The 15,865-nt window shown below is 40.0% G+C and overlaps 1 protein-coding gene across 3 annotated transcripts in view; it reads left to right on the top strand.

Moving 5' to 3' along the window:
- The window catches only part of srbd1 (S1 RNA binding domain 1), a 64,136-nt gene that overhangs the window by 4,944 nt on the left and 43,327 nt on the right, over nucleotides 1–15,865 (top strand). For all 3 annotated transcript variants that reach the window (XM_031315969.2, XM_035992043.1, XM_031315970.2), the window contains exons 8-14: nucleotides 404–500; nucleotides 675–861; nucleotides 6,507–6,610; nucleotides 7,344–7,451; nucleotides 7,727–7,884; nucleotides 8,954–9,044; nucleotides 9,351–9,458. In XM_031315969.2, coding sequence (XP_031171829.1) covers nucleotides 404–500; nucleotides 675–861; nucleotides 6,507–6,610; nucleotides 7,344–7,451; nucleotides 7,727–7,884; nucleotides 8,954–9,044; nucleotides 9,351–9,458 — 853 coding nt within the window. The remainder of the gene's footprint in view (nucleotides 1–403; nucleotides 501–674; nucleotides 862–6,506; nucleotides 6,611–7,343; nucleotides 7,452–7,726; nucleotides 7,885–8,953; nucleotides 9,045–9,350; nucleotides 9,459–15,865) is intronic.

Here is a 15,865-nt window from a genome sequence, read left to right as displayed (position 1 = left end):
GAAGGTTAGCATTATGCTTGGACAAAAACCCCTTGGACCTATTGTCCTTGTGTCAGACTCATGAAGAGAATATTTTTTACTTAATAGATCACATTTGGTGAAATTACTAACTAGTTATTTATTATGGACAGATGTGTTGGGGATATTACATGAATTAGGGCACATACCTAATGGTCACTAGGTATGTTAGATAATTCTAACTTTGATTCAAATTTTTTTTTGATTCTAGATTTAGATAACACATATTTATCCACAAACGTATACAATTACATTTAAATAAAGTGAAAAATGTAACAATTTGTTGAAATTTATATTTGCTCTTACAGACTTGTAGTGCTTATTAAAGGTCCACAAGAGTCCTTTTTTTAAATACACTATGCATGTATTTTTGTGTGTCTGTCAGGTCTGTCATCACTGGAAGAAGTGGCTGCAGGTGTGGAGCATATCTTGGCTGATATGATAGCTAAAGACCCTGAGACACTGACCTACGTGAAAACATTGTGAGGACATATCTGCATGCACACAGCATTTCTAATTTTCTGTGATGATTGGTTTTAATTTTTTTTTTACTGTGTTGCGTTGATATTGTTACCAGAGTACCTTTTTACCTACACTGATAATAATACAGTTCCCTCCTCTTTCTTTCCCTCTGTGTTTCTCTCTTGCTGTGTCAGGTGTGAGAACAGCTTTGTGACCATCCAGTCCTCTGTGTCCAAGTCAGCACTAAAGGAAAAAGAGCAGGAAAAGTCTGTCCAAGGCCACAAAACACTAGGGGCCCAGCAAAATAAAAACAAGGACATTGACAAGTTTCACCTCTACGTTGACTTCACCTGCAACATCCACCGCATCCAGCCCCATCAGGTAGCAAGACAAAACATGGCCAACTGGCATTTTTCCAAAAATGCCAGTTTTTGGAAGCTGTGGTGACACATGAGGTGATTTTATTTTTTCAAAATAAAATCACCAGCCTTTATGGTATAAGGGGAAAAATAATAGCACAGCTTTAAGAAAATACATATGAAATGAATGAACATGAAAAAAACTAATTATTAAAGTATGCCGGACCATACTTACCAGCACACCTGTATCGTGTTTTGCCTAGACTGATACACGCACGCACGTGCACACACACACACGCACACCATCTGTTTGTGTTTGTGTCATTTCTGTCTGCTTCATGTGTACCGCTTCTGAATGCTAGCCATGTCAGTCGCAGTTAGCCTTGTCTGTGCCTCCATATTTATCCCTCCTGTGCCCGGCTCTGCTTCCTCTGCTCCCCCTCTGTCCCTCTAGTGACTAGTGGGTTACTCAGAGTTGGTCCCGGGCCTCATGTGTCACCACAGCTTCCATCACCCGCTGCCTCTCTGCCACACCACGCTCTGGCAACCGCGCTCTGCCCTACAGTCATACAATCACATAAACATACATGCATGCGCACACACTTGCTCACACACAAGCACACCCTGAAAGTCCCCTCATTCTCTCCTCTTAACATATGTGACATGTCCCCTGCCGACATGCCATTGGATTAGGAGGCTTTGATTGACAGGCGCTCTCCTGTAGTGACAGCTACTGCTGCTGGGCCCACAGACGGACGGAAGGATGGGGAGAGGGAAGGGGGCTGGTAAAGGGAGAGAGAAAATGAACAGATGAGCGACGTTGAGGTGCGTCTGTCACTTATCCCACTTGCTTTGCTCTTATCTGCCTCCCTCTCTTTTTTCTGACTAAACATCAGCCCTCCAATCTACTCCACACCTCCCCTTTTCCCCTCTCCTGCCCTGTGAAGAGAGGCCTTTAATTCGATGACTCGCTTTTGTCATGGAGCGTAAATCCACAGGCTGCTGTGACCCTGCTAGCTGTCGGACTCCGGCTAAAATGAACCTTTTCTAGCCGTCAAGTTGTCGGGAAGGGGGTGCAGGTGGGAGATGTGTTTTGACAGTAGGCATGTGTGTAAGCAGTAAGCACACACTTGCCCGTTTGCTTTAGCACATTTAATAAGCCCCGGCTCTGGTGGTTTGTTAAAAGAAGAGGACGTGGTATTTTATGAAGGGAGCGATAGAAAGATTTTAGAGTTGGTCCAGTGAACATGCCTGTGGTGGCAGACAAAATAAATTAAGAAATTATATCCTTAATATTTTAGGTTTAAAAAGGTATACATATTGGAATGATACAGGAATTAGAATCTGAATTAAGGTATTGCCAAGTGTTAATTGATTAGACAAATACATACACAGTCAGTAGTACGAGTAAAGAAGGATGAAACATTTATTGTCTGCTTCAAATGCACTTTGGGATTAATTTTCATTTTCAGTTAATCTGCAGACTATTTTCTCTATTAATCGATTAAATATTTGGTCTATAAAATGCTCTAGGTGATGTCATCAAGTTGCTTGTTTTGTCTGACTAACCCCAACACCCAAAACCCAAACACATTAATTTTACAATCGCAAAGAAAATCTGCAAATTCTCACAATTTAGGAGCTTGTAAAATGACTGAAACGATTAATCGGTTATCAAAATAGTTGCCAATTAAGTTTCTGTCGATACGCTAATCGATTAATTCATTTCAGACCGAAAAAGCATTTACTATTATGGGAAATCATGGAATATAATAAGGCCCCTGTTGTATGCCTTTTATAGAATTATATAACTGTATATAACAGAAATTAATCTAAAGTTAGTGTGTACAAGGCTCTGGTATTATGTCTTAAAGCCATTTGACATATCTAGTTGAGATGCTTAGCTCAGATTTAATTCCGTCAGATTTGATTTGAGGTCTTCTTCTTCGGGTACACATTTACCTTATAGCTATTAGCAGCCGGTATGCTCCTGAGTATGCCAAGGCGGATTTGTTGAATGTGCAGTGGGCAAATTTTTATGTGATTTGCGTTGTGATCAAATGGTAGTTTAGCGCTCCAGTGTGGGGCTCGCCTGCAGAGGAGCTTGGGTAAATGGAACTGTTTAATCAATTAAACACTTCTTTTTGATGGACAGGTGGAGAAAAACCAGTTTATTTGCACTGTCACTCACGTGTGTGTGTGTGTGTGTGTGTGTGTGTGTGTGTGTGTGTGTGTGTGTGTGTGTGTGTGTGTGTGTGTGTGTGTGTGTGTTTTCTGGAGGACCTCAACAACCTCTTTTCCATTTCAAGAATGGCCCCTCCACCCAAAAATATACATAGTAGGATACTATTGTCATTAGTGGTTTCTGGTCTGTTTAATCTCCTTCTGTCATCTTTTTTTATACTTGGTAAAATAAAATATTTACAACTGACATAATGAAATAACTAATAAAACATTTTGTTAAAGCCACATTTTAAACTTTGATGTACAGTTAGTGATAACTGAAATACTCTACCTCCTTCCTCATTCTGAGCTGAAGTTTGTTTCATGAACGACTGTCAGACTCCGTGCTGTGTTTTGTTTGTTTATGGATAAAATAAGAGTGTAAAAGAGACGGGAGTAGTACAGAGATTTTCCTTTATGTTTGTTTAAAAGACCAGTGTGTCATACTGGGCCAAGATCCCTTGTGGTGACTTATCTTCGTGGATATTTAGAGAGTCAATATTTATCTGGATTCATACTGTTTCAAGAATAATATTCACTAAATGTAGCTTAATTCCACATGCTTCACTAGTTGTAATTAGGACTGCTCAATTATGGAAAAAAATTATAATCACGATTTTTCGGTCAATATTGAAATCACGATTATTTAACACGATTACTCGTTCTCTTTTGGAAAGATTTTGCATTTATTGAACTTAAAAAACAGTGAAACAGTTTAACAAATCGTGAAAACTGACATTTCCCTTAATCCTTTTTTTGTTTGACATTTTTTTTTTCCATTCAGAACACAAGACAAAATAAGAGTTTACTTGGAGCCAGGTCAAAAACTGTGCAAGGCTGTGAATCTGCGTGTCTGCATGTGTATATCTTTTTGTTTATCCTTGATACGTCGGATAGATGGATGTGTTGATGATAGTACTCCTCTAAGAAAGGGTGAAAGAGAGAAGGAGACAGATAGAGAGAAGATGTTGGCTGACTGCCCTCCCTTGGGGGCTGGTGGGAGGATGAAGGGGCATCTTGGAAAGACGTTCTGTCTGGTCTTGTAAGGGTTTGGCCAGTACTTAGCCACATGTCACTCCTGGCCCATCTAACACACAAACACACGCTTCTCACTCTGTCTCACATCACCCTTCCTCTCAGATCACCCTCTTCCTCCCACCAGTGACCCAACCCAGGCAGAAACTGAGAGATGTGCAAACATCAGCGAGGACAGTGGCCAGTATCCAAGGAAAACAGAACAAGGACACAGATCACACAACTGTTGAAGACAGCCAGATGTTTTGAATTTTGGTGTGGCATAGTTGCATTTACCACAGTTAGGGTTTAGCTACAAGGCAAAGAAGAGGAGGAGGAGAAGATTATTTTTAGTTTTTTGGTAGTTAAATTATAGGATGCTTGGAAGCATACATTTGGATTAGTATGCAGCAGTGCTTCTCTGTATTGCTTTAAAGTGTGTGTTTCATGCAGGCAACAAATGGAAGGATGGGTTTTTGGCAAATGTTCAATATCAATTAAAAAGAACCTGCATAATTAATAAGTACAAAGATGATTTAAGATTTAAATTGTCTTTTATTCATGCACCATTAGAACTGTGTATAGACAGTCACAGTTTTCTGTATGGCTTCTGTTGTCTTTCAGTGCTTACCTAAAGTATTGTGACCAATAGATCGTGTTTTGGTGTGAGACCTTCAACTACTGCCATTTTGTTGTTTTTCTGAAAACATTGGTTTATTAATCATTACTTATTTTTACTTGATGATACCCATAGAGTTTTCAAATACTTTTTTATCCCCACATACAACAAACATACAGCGTGCTAGGTGTAGGAATCGGCCTGTCATGCATGACCATCATGTAAACACCGTATTTCATTTTTCATTACACAAAATGGTCCTAGAAAGATTGAACACCAAACCCTGAGTACACAGATTTAGCAAGCCAGTTTTGTATTCACTACTTTCATTTTTGTATTTACTACTTTAATTTCACTCTTGGGCTTTCCCAGATGTTCAGAAAATTCATTCAACAGCAACTAAACTTCAGTGCTTTGATGGAGATTGTTTGAGAACTCTCATCACAGTCAGTGCAACAGCCCAGGGCAGAAACATGCCAACAGAAGAGAAATTTAACTTTCATCATAATTCAAGCAACCTCACTGCATTAATTCTCTGCCATGCCATTAGCTGTGTTTTGTATTTGTGTGTGTTTGTGTGTGTGTGTGTCATATGGGTGCAGCATATCCAAGAGTGGTAATGGTTGTGGCACCACGTGTGTGAGTGTAGGTGGGGGTAGGCCTTGCGGTCTCAGTGCTGATGGTGGCGTAGTGGTGGCATTTGTCAGCTTGCTTCTTCCGCTTGGTTTCCAGATTGACGTCTTGTTTCTTGGCCCTGTTTTGTGGCGGGCTAAAGGTTCCCCACTGAAAAGGTCAGACACTTACTACAGTTTGCTTAACCGCATGTAACAGTTCCTCTGAGGGGGGACTAGCACACAACAAAACAGGCCTGGCTACAGGATATACTCCTAGGCTCATCACTTTTACAGGCATGTGTGCGGAAAGTTAAAATATTTTGTTTTTGTGCTCTGTTTGTGGCTTTGTAAAAAGCTTTGTAAATTCAACTGACATTTTAGTAACAAACTGCAGCCTTTTGCTGCAAAGAAATAACATATATCTCTGTCTTACAGTTACATAAGCAAATTTAGCAGACTACAAATGTAAATCTGCATATAAATAACTGGTTACACTTTACTTGAAGATATCTACATAAGAGTGACATGACACTGTCATGAACGTGTCATAAACATTATAAACAAGTCATAAACGTTTATGACATAACGCTTCTTTTAGTAAGTGTCATTCGTTTTTTGTCATGACAAGTTAGAGTTAGGATTCGAGAGAGAGATTCGAGAGAGAGAGATTCGAGCGAGAGAGATTCGAGAGAGAGAGATTCGAGAGAGAGATTCGAGAGAGAGATTCGAGAGAGATTCGAGAGAGAGAGAGAGAGAGAGAGATTCGAGAGAGATTCGAGAGAGATTCGAGAGAGAGAGAGAGAGAGAGAGAGAGAGAGAGAGAGAGAGAGAGAGAGATCCGCTGCTCTCTGCTGGGGGAGTGGCCAGCAGCGAAAGCCAATGTATGCTTTCTTTTACTGATAGCTTTTGCATTTCTTATTTAAACAACGTCAAACTTGGCACTGCACTTACTCGTGCCCGTAGCAAGACACCTGTCAAATTTGAAATCCATTGGACTAACGGTTTGAGAGATGTGTGCATAACACACACACAGACAGACAGACAGACGCAGACAGACAGAAGTTCCTGCAATTTATAGATCGATAAGCTAGTGAGGTTTTTGGAAGGGAAGTGGGTAATTCTTCTGTGTTCATATGCACCTGTGTGGACTGTTTATTCAGTTTATTGTATAACATTAAACTGTGTGTGTGTGTGTAGACCCTGGCAATCAACAGAGGGGAGAGTCTGAAGATTTTGACGGTGAAAGTGAACATTCCCGACAAGGTGAAGAGTGACTTCACTTGGTGGTGCATCAACAACAGGTCAGAAACGCAATCACACACGATATTTGGTAATAAAGGACTTACAGTAAATTGGCACCTGATTGGTGCAGAAATCCTGACCGTGACAATACTTTCCAACCAGACAAATATGAAGGCTCCTCACTTTCATACAAGCCATTCATTTGTCAAGGTTTGTTTTTTAGGTTTCCTCAGAGAGGATTTTACCTTGAGAAATAATGAGCAGAAACTCAAAAGATTTCTAATTGTTTTTTCACAAAGTACAGTTTAAAGAAGCGTGGATTAAAAAAAAGAGGTTTTCTTAGATCGTAGAATTCTCTTTTATACATACTGCTGTGTCAATTACTTTTTTAATCATACTTAAATTATTCTCTTTTTTTCTTTTGGATTTTAGGTTACAGAAACATTAAATAAAAGCAATACAATATACACAATACCATTTTTTGTTATTGAAGCAGGGCTTTGTTGACATATGTCCTCAGTCAACTAATCTTGTGTAAATAAAGGTTAAATAATTAAAATTGCACTTAATATTTAATCAAGAGGCTGTCTCATCTGTTTGAAAGAAATGTTCTGCTAATAAAACACCTAATGCACCAGTTGCAACCAATTGTACAAACTGGCTGTTTTTGTGTGTGTGGGATGGGATGTTGCTTTGCTGACACAGTCACAATTACTTTCACTAGATTGTATTTATCATTGGAAATGACCCGTAGAAAAAAATATCCCCTTTTGTCCCCCTGTTTTAATGCAGGTGGAGGCAGAGGACGTTAGCAAGAGATGAGCTTCGCACAATCGTCAAGAATGCAGTAGAGGACTCTTATAAAAGGCTTATTCTGCCTTTTCTCACTAGAAGTTACAGGTATTTTAAGTGTGACTGTTAATGTGCATGTGTGCTCTCAAGGCTTTTTTTCCTTAACCACTTAACTGATTTACACTGTCCATATTCCCTCTTTGTCTTTCCCCATCCCTCACCTCTTTCTTTCCTTGTTTTTTTTTCTTTATTTCTCTTTACCATCACCATACAACTATCCTCCACACATTTGTCTCTGTTTGTTCATATCTTCCCCCACTCCTCTGCCTATCTTTCCCTCTTTCACCATCTCTCTGTCTCTCTCTTGCATCCTCTCTCTTTAGGACTAAGCTGACAAGTGCAGCAGAGAAGGAGTCAATTGCCATGTTTGTGCGGAACCTCCGTCAGCGCCTATTGGTGTGCCCTGTCAGGGGCTGTGTCATCATGGGGGTGGACCCTGGCTTTAGACATGGCTGTAAGCTGGCAGTTCTCTCCCCCACTAGTAAGTGACCACATAGTGTTCTGAACTCCTGAAACCACCTACTTTTGCATCCAAAACAGTTTGAGCTCTAATTCTGCTGAGAATAACCCATCTGCAATGTTGCATCGTCTTTATTACACTCTTTTTGAAACCTCTAGACATCATAGTGAATAAAACTGACAGTCTGTCTGAGAGGTGTCGGGTTGGATTACGCATGTTGATCATTGTGGTTGACAGCAAACACAGGTGTATCCTCTGCCACTGCATTGATCTAAAATCAGTAATACGAAGTACAGCTCATAGGCTTCAGATATGTTACTCTAACACAAATTAAAGCTCTACTACTTTCTCCTAATTACTGTTTTCTTCTATTCATGCATGTAATTCGTCGTTGATACATTCATTTAGCATAAACATAAATTGCTACGTTTTTAGGAACAGAAACATTTTAATTCAACAGTATTTTTCTGTAACTGTAACATATTAATATCTATTCTATTATCATATTAGTATCTACTCTATCACACTATTAAAACTAAAGTGCCACTGCAAATGAATGGCTAATGGCCTATATTTTGTTGTGTGTGTGCATGTCAGAGACTAGATGCCAGTTGGCATGACCCTGGTGGGTGGATTATGTGTTTCTGCTGTACTGTGCTGTATGCTACAGCATTTGCCTCAGTGGGTGTGGCTTCACACTGCGTAAGGATAGGGCCCACCCTCTGGGTGACTGATTGTGTGGCCAAAAGTCACACTGACACACTTACAACAGACACAGGTATATATCGGGCGTTTGGTGGTTCCTAGCTCACATGACTTCCAGTCAGAGAGCTGTCCATTCAGAGCTACACTCCTCATCTGAGGAAGCAGCTAACTGTCAGGTGCTGGACTTCCTGTGGAGGCTTAGGCAGTAAAGATGAGGAATTCATCAATTATTTGATTTATTTAGGGCATTGCTGCTTCGTTGGACAGCATACAGTGAAGAGACATTAGCTGATAGTATATAGCTTAGTCTCTTGAGCCCCCCTCTTGTCATCATAATAACAACATTTTCTCTCTCCCTCTGTTGTCTTCATCTACCTGCTCTCAGGTCAGATTCTCCATACTGATGTTGTGTACCTGCATAATTCAGGCCAGCAGAAAGAAGCAGACAAACTGCGCCACCTTATGATCAAATACAGGTACTGCTGCTTGTGTCTAAATAGTCACTGTTAAAAGTACACAGTTCCAGTTGAGTTAAATACAGTGTCAGAAAATCTAGCATTTTTATAATTGTGTTGTATTAATCAATGTTTTATTGCTGTAACTTTCCAATCTACATGTATGTAGCAGCAGAAATACCATAGTAGTGTTACTCAATCATCTTGTCTTTTTTCTGACGTATCACTGAACATTATATTAAACGGGGAACCTAACCTCATTTTTAAACTGTTATGGTTGTTTTCATAATCCTCATTGTTCTTCTCCTCTTCCTCTGTCCATGCTAGCTGTTCCAGGGTTGTCATTGGCAATGGGACAGCCTGTCGTGAGACCGAGTCAGTCTTCGCTGACCTCATCTCTAGGCGCTGTTTTCACCCCCTGGATGTGTCCTACTGGTAAGGTGTTTCATCCAGTTTAGAACAGGCCCCAGTTACCCGTGACCCTGAATAGAGATAAATAGGTATAGAAAATGGATGGAAGAAACCTACTGTCCAGAGGCCTGACTTCCATGGCGTATTGGGTTGGGTCTACACGATTCACACATTATTGTTATGTGTTGATATTATTTAATATTACACTTAACATTTTGTTTATTTAATTAAGACAAACTGCATTTTATATTTCCCACTGTTTGAAAAACTCCTCAAGCACACCTTTCAGAAAAAAAAACATTCGCTGAAATATTCCTGAGTGCCATTTGTAAATATTTAATGCCAGTGTTCAGTCTACTATTAAAATAGTAGGAGAGAGGTACGTCAGGATGGGGAAGACAGTGGGACGAAGGGGGTGTCAATGAAGTCCGGAATGATGATGATAAATAAGAAATTATTGTCGCGGTATAGAAATGGGGAAAATTAAGTGTGTAGAGGAGAGGAAAGGGTGTGTGAATAAAGGGAGTTAGCAATGTGAAAGAGTAAAGGACAGAGGAGGAAAATGTGTGGGAGTGAAAGAGCTGGACACAGATGAGAGAATTTGCAATGTGTCAATTTAAGCGAATATTGTCTATTAAAGACATATGGACTTCGTTTCACTTCGGTCCAATTAAAGAGACATTTTGTGGTCCACGTTCTATCTGTAACTAGACCCAGTCCACACTTCAGAATACAACAGCACAGAACCTTGGTCCAAGCGTAATAACCACCGGCTTCTCCTTGTCTCTTTCTCTCTCTCTGCTGAGTTCCATGTGTGTTTGTTGACTTGAGGTTAGCATTGGGACCACAGCCTAGAATGATTCTGAGCTGTGCGTGAATGTGCTTGTCTGCACAGGAGAGTTCATACACACTTTAAAGGTCATACCTTGGTGTAAAAGCCCACTTTTTTTCCTTTTAGAAAAAAACGGTCAAAAGTGGGGCGTTTATTAAGTTAACTTCCCCTTGATTATTTTCATGACAGACATTTTTTTTCTTTTGAGCAGACTTGAGCACCTCCAGAGCAGCAGAAGTTAACATCTTGATATAATGTCTCTCTTGTTCATTCTTTTACTGGAGCTAATGCCATTTGTGCTTTTCACAACGCCTAAGAATGTTGGACTTCTGTTTGATGTGGTGTTGGCTGAATGGCCTTTATCACCTGATATGATTAACTATATTTTTGCAGCGCGCAACACATGTGTAAATGGTCTGCCTTTGCCTTAGTAGGGTTTGTGGAATAAAAGCTTTTGCAAATGCATGAACTTTGGAAGAGCAGAGAGATGTTATTTTGACGTTAGCCATAGAAATATGGTTGTTGTTATCCAGATGATATCGCCCTGGAGTCATCTGGTCTTATGCCAAACTTTGGTTTCTGTGGACCGTGGCTGATGTTGGCTCAGACACATAGATGTTAAAGCAGAATCGGTGTGTGTCTGTATTAAAATATATACACGGACTGCTCTTGTTGCACTTTTCTATTCTCTATCCATCTTCTGTCTCATTCTCTTGTGACAGCCCAGTCAGTATTATGCACACTGTGGGATATATGTAATACCTGGGTGGTATTAACCTCACATTTCTGACCACAAACGTCCATTGTAAGGCGGTAGAACTCATCAAAGTTTTGTATACAATTCATATCCTATTAATATCAATTTAATTTATACCTTCAGTATGATGTCAAGTCATTAAAGTTGCTAAATTACGAAAATAAGTGGCCTGGTCCTTTCATCAGTACGTGGTGAGAAGCAAATATTAATTTGACATTTAGGGGTGTTCATTTTAAGCACTTTCCTCAGTCATTTGTTGCCACATTAATGATCAGCAGTACTTGGTTAATTGTTTAAAGCTGAAAAATATGAAATGCCTGTTTTTCTTCATAGCAAGTTTTAAACAAGTGACATGGGTTTTTCATGGGTGTGCAGTACAAATGTATTAACAAAATTTAAGTATTTGACTCCATTAAACAACACTAGTCAATTATTTTGAAACAATAATTAAATAAAGAAAAGCTGTCATTTTTTGCAACATCTTGGCTTCTCTGGCAGAAAGCTATGAGATGAAGCTAAACACAACATGGCAGGAGATTATTTCACTTTCCAACATGTTGTCTTTTTACTGTGCCTTTCCTGTCGTATGGGGAAGAAACGCTCATGGTATGCATGGTGCAGTTATCCCACCTGCACAAATGGAACATATATCCCAGGGATGGGGAAACAGTACACCCTGCACTTTGGAATGAAATATTTTTGATTGCTCGAATGTGTAACCGTGATTAATCAATTTTATATAAATCATAAACATCCCAAATGACAATTAATTCAGACATTCTCTTTGTATAGTATACAACACCAGCTTTGAAGGTGCTACTGATTGTGTGCCTTCCTTAAGGATGTAGTAGGGGTGGCACATGTCTGCTCTGCTGATAAAACTAGTAATGCGTGTTTATTTTCTTTATATTTAAGACTCATTCAAGATATATGGGTGAATGTTGATAGATGATGATGGGAGGGCAGGGAAAGATGACTGGCTTCAGGGAGTGACGGTTGTTGCTAACTCTGAGGGTCTTACTCCCCTGCTGACTGACCCACAGCTGACCCCGACCTGCCATTAGGGAAACCTCATTACCACGGCTACAAAGATGATGGCAATGACGGAGAATAACCATATAGCATCAGAAACAGCAAGGGGTCTTAGTGCTTGCTGTGAATGTCCCCAGTACAATTAATTGACCCAGTTTCTGGTATATGTTGCATGTTGCGGTATATGTTTTTTTTGGTGTTTCTATATGTATGAACACTTGTCGATACCCAAGCAGGTTCAAACAGGCTTTGATCGACAGGTGTAGAAAGTCTTTCAGGCAGCCCATGCATAGGATGCTGGCTCAGTCATGTAAGTGGAAAACCACCAGCACAAACATCGACCTTACACTGCACAGACAAACTATTCCTGAACGGAATGCTGCCCGGTCTGCTTCAATGTAGTTACAAAGTCACTGACTCTTTCCATCATCACCTTACCATCCATGTTTCTTTGGCTTCCCTTGTTTTTTTTTCTGCTCTCTCTTTGTGCTACTGAAAGCAGCTGTGCTCTTTAAAAGATGTATTCTGGCTCCAAAAAAACTAAGAATGTGTGTGTGAAATATAGAGTGATTATATTTGGTTTTCATTGTGTTATTTGGCCAGGCTGGAGAACAGTTTTCATTTTATGAGGATTTTTAACATCATTACTGTGTTAGGTGGGATCAGCCATTAAAATGTGACACTGCCGGTGTTGAAAGTAATGTTAAAGGTATAAATGGCTGTGGTTTAGATAGGTAATACAAACTCTCCTTTCCTCTCCTCTCCTCCTTGACAGTGCAGTAGTTCATTAAATACCACAGCCTCATTTGCACCATCTGCTTCCTGTCTCCCTGTGAGCCTTCATTGTGTCACCACCCTCACCCACCCTTTCTTCTCCACCCGCCTGTCTCTCTCTCTCTCTCTGTCCTTCTGCCTCAATGCTCAGCTGGAATGACAGCCAGAAATGGCAGCCTGCGGGACATCCTTACTTGTATGTTGTTTGTGTGTATGCAGTTTTTAGTGCCTTAGTCCTGTTTGAGTAGACTCATCGTACTTTCTGAGTCACCTCTTCCATAATTTGTAAGGAGTGTGGCCTTTTCTGAAGACATTTGTCTATATTTGTGTGCATGTCTAAGTAGTGTCATTAAGTGGAGGAATAGGTGTACATGTGTATAAAAGACTGGCCAGTGTGTGTCTCTACATGCCATAAATCTAATATATGTTGCAGATAGTGATCAAATTACTGGGATTATTTATTTGTTTGGTAACAGAACAGAGACATTAACTATATATTTAAAGCAGGGCTGCAACTAACAAGTTTTCTCATAATCAATTAATCATGTCATATTTCGTTCTGTTTTATTTTTTCAACAGATTAACTCTAAAAAAAACAAAAATATTCAGTAGAGAAAAGCGTCAAATCCTCATATTTGAGAAGCTTTAACTCGGAAATGTTTGACAATATACAATTACTCGATTATTAAAATGGTTCACGATGAATTTTCTGACGATCGAGTAATCGCTTTATTGGTTAATTGTTTCAGCACCAATTTACAGCTGATGTAAATTATGTTGTTATAAACATATTTTTGACAATATACTTAACACAGGTCTACAAGGGTTTTCCGAAGCTTTCAACTGCATCTCTGGTTGTCATTTGCTCTATCTACTGTTAAAGACTGAGAGATGCTGTCGAAAACCTTCAGAAAAAGCTAGTAAATGGACCACATACATAAGACACATAGAATTTTACATTCAAATGGGTGAGTATAAGAACTGTAACCACATCATAAAGTGTGACAGCTTTTCAACTGGATCACATGTAATAGTCCTTTATCTCCCTTTTAATATTGTTTTGCTAAGTGTGAAATAAATCACCAGATTCATCTTTTCATGCCCCGATTAGATCATGTACAACAAAGTAACCATACATGATTAAGCTTGAACAATGCCTCTATGAATGGCCAGCCCCCTGCAGGACATTATACAGCATGAGGTATTATTTAGCTGACAAGGTTTGTCTGTGTCTGTGATGGCCCCCACTGAATGCACATCAGGTTATTTGCCACACAGCTGTGTCCTGCTGGGCGTCAGTTTGTGACATCAGATTAGAAAACAAAATCCACATTTCTGACTAAAATAGGTTGTAGGTGTCTTATCACTCAGTATGTATATGGAGTATGTGTGTGAGTATGTGTGTGTTCTGATTATTATTACTACCTGGTCATTGTCATTAACACCTGCTCATGGCTAGCACACTGCCATGTGTGTGTTGTGTGTGTGTCTTTCTTTCTTTCTGGCTCCTTGACAGGCCAGTGCAGCATGACCTTGTCTGTCACTGTGCTTTAGCCCTGCCTGGTAGAGCATGCAGGCTTTGTCAAAGCTCATAAAAGTGCTCAACACTGACCAGACAGATGTCTGCGCAGGAGTGTGTGTGTGGGGTTTGCCGTGTTTTTCTTGGTGACGCGCAGTGGTCTCTGTCACCCTCGTCAGCTGGTGTTTCTGGATTTTTGTGCAAGGAGCTGATTGGTAGGGAAGGCACATGCACACACATGCCACTGTGAGTTCTGATCTATCAACACTCAAGATATAACTCCTGTAGTGTTACATATTGTAGCAGCACACCGAGGTCGACCGGTCATCGGCTCCAATTTCTTTCCTGCCATCTTCCCAAATCACCCTACAGAAAACATCCCTGAAATGGGTTGGGTTCACATTCATCTTGGTTGAAAAAGCCTTTTCACAGCTATACAAACAGAATTTTAATAATAATAATAATTTGTACTTTATTAATCCCGCAAGGGAAATTACAATGTTTTCACTCTGTTGTTGTTATTATTATACACATTACACACAGGCCTGAATTACACACACATGCTCAGTACCTATACATGCACTAATGGAGAGATGTCGGAGTGAGGGGGCTTCCCATGGAAAGGCGCCCCGAGCAGTTGGGGGTTCGGTGCCTTGCTCAAGAGCACCTTGGCAGTGCCCAGGAGGTGAACTGGCACCTCTCCAGCTACCAGTCCACCACCATACTTTGGTCCTTATGGGGACTTAAACCAGCGACCCTCCGGTTCCCAACCCAACTCCCTACTGACTGAGCTCTAAGATGTTGACAGCCTTTCTCAACTACTGTACTTTACAAAGCAAACCTGCTCTTGTCAAGTGTTTGCATAATCCATCTGTTCTAATCTCTAAAGGTTGATGTTTGTGGGGTAATGGTTGAAGCTCATTTTTATGCTTAATTGGACTGAGTTGTATAGATAAGAAAAAAAGGATTGAAACCAGAGAGTGTTAGTAATATCATGTTTTTGTCTGAGGCGTGGTGGCTACTTTTGCTTGTTTAACTAAACTTGAACTCTGTTTGCTTTTACAATGTTGAATGATTGAACTATAATACATTTTTAATATATGTGTGTTTGGGGCTGTGTGCATGAAGAATGAGAAGCTGACAGTGTTTGGCAGATGTTAATGATATCAGAGGGCAGAATATGTCGAGTAAGGTCAGCGAGATCGTTGGGCAGTGGTGATGATGACATGCACACACACAAAACACAGCTAGAGGCAAACAAAAACTACATCCAATTTGTTGACCACTTGCTCTGAGATGACCATGTTACTCTTTTTCATGAACAAACAGACATATCCCTGAGGGTCTCCAAATCAGCGTCTCTGTTTGCCTTGAATGAATTACTTGATGAATTACAATGTATTCATATGAAATTAGTCAAATTTGAAATGAACTATGTGACATTACACAGTCTTGTTATAATTTGCTGGGTCCTAAAGAAACTATTTTTGCTAGAGTCTAACATTCTGTACTATCAA

Source organism: Sander lucioperca, chromosome 15, assembly GCF_008315115.2.
Source record: "Sander lucioperca isolate FBNREF2018 chromosome 15, SLUC_FBN_1.2, whole genome shotgun sequence".
Taxonomy (NCBI): Eukaryota; Metazoa; Chordata; class Actinopteri; order Perciformes; family Percidae; genus Sander; species Sander lucioperca.
The sequence above is the reverse complement of the archived record's forward strand: the minus strand, read 5'-3'. Positions and strand labels throughout refer to the sequence as shown.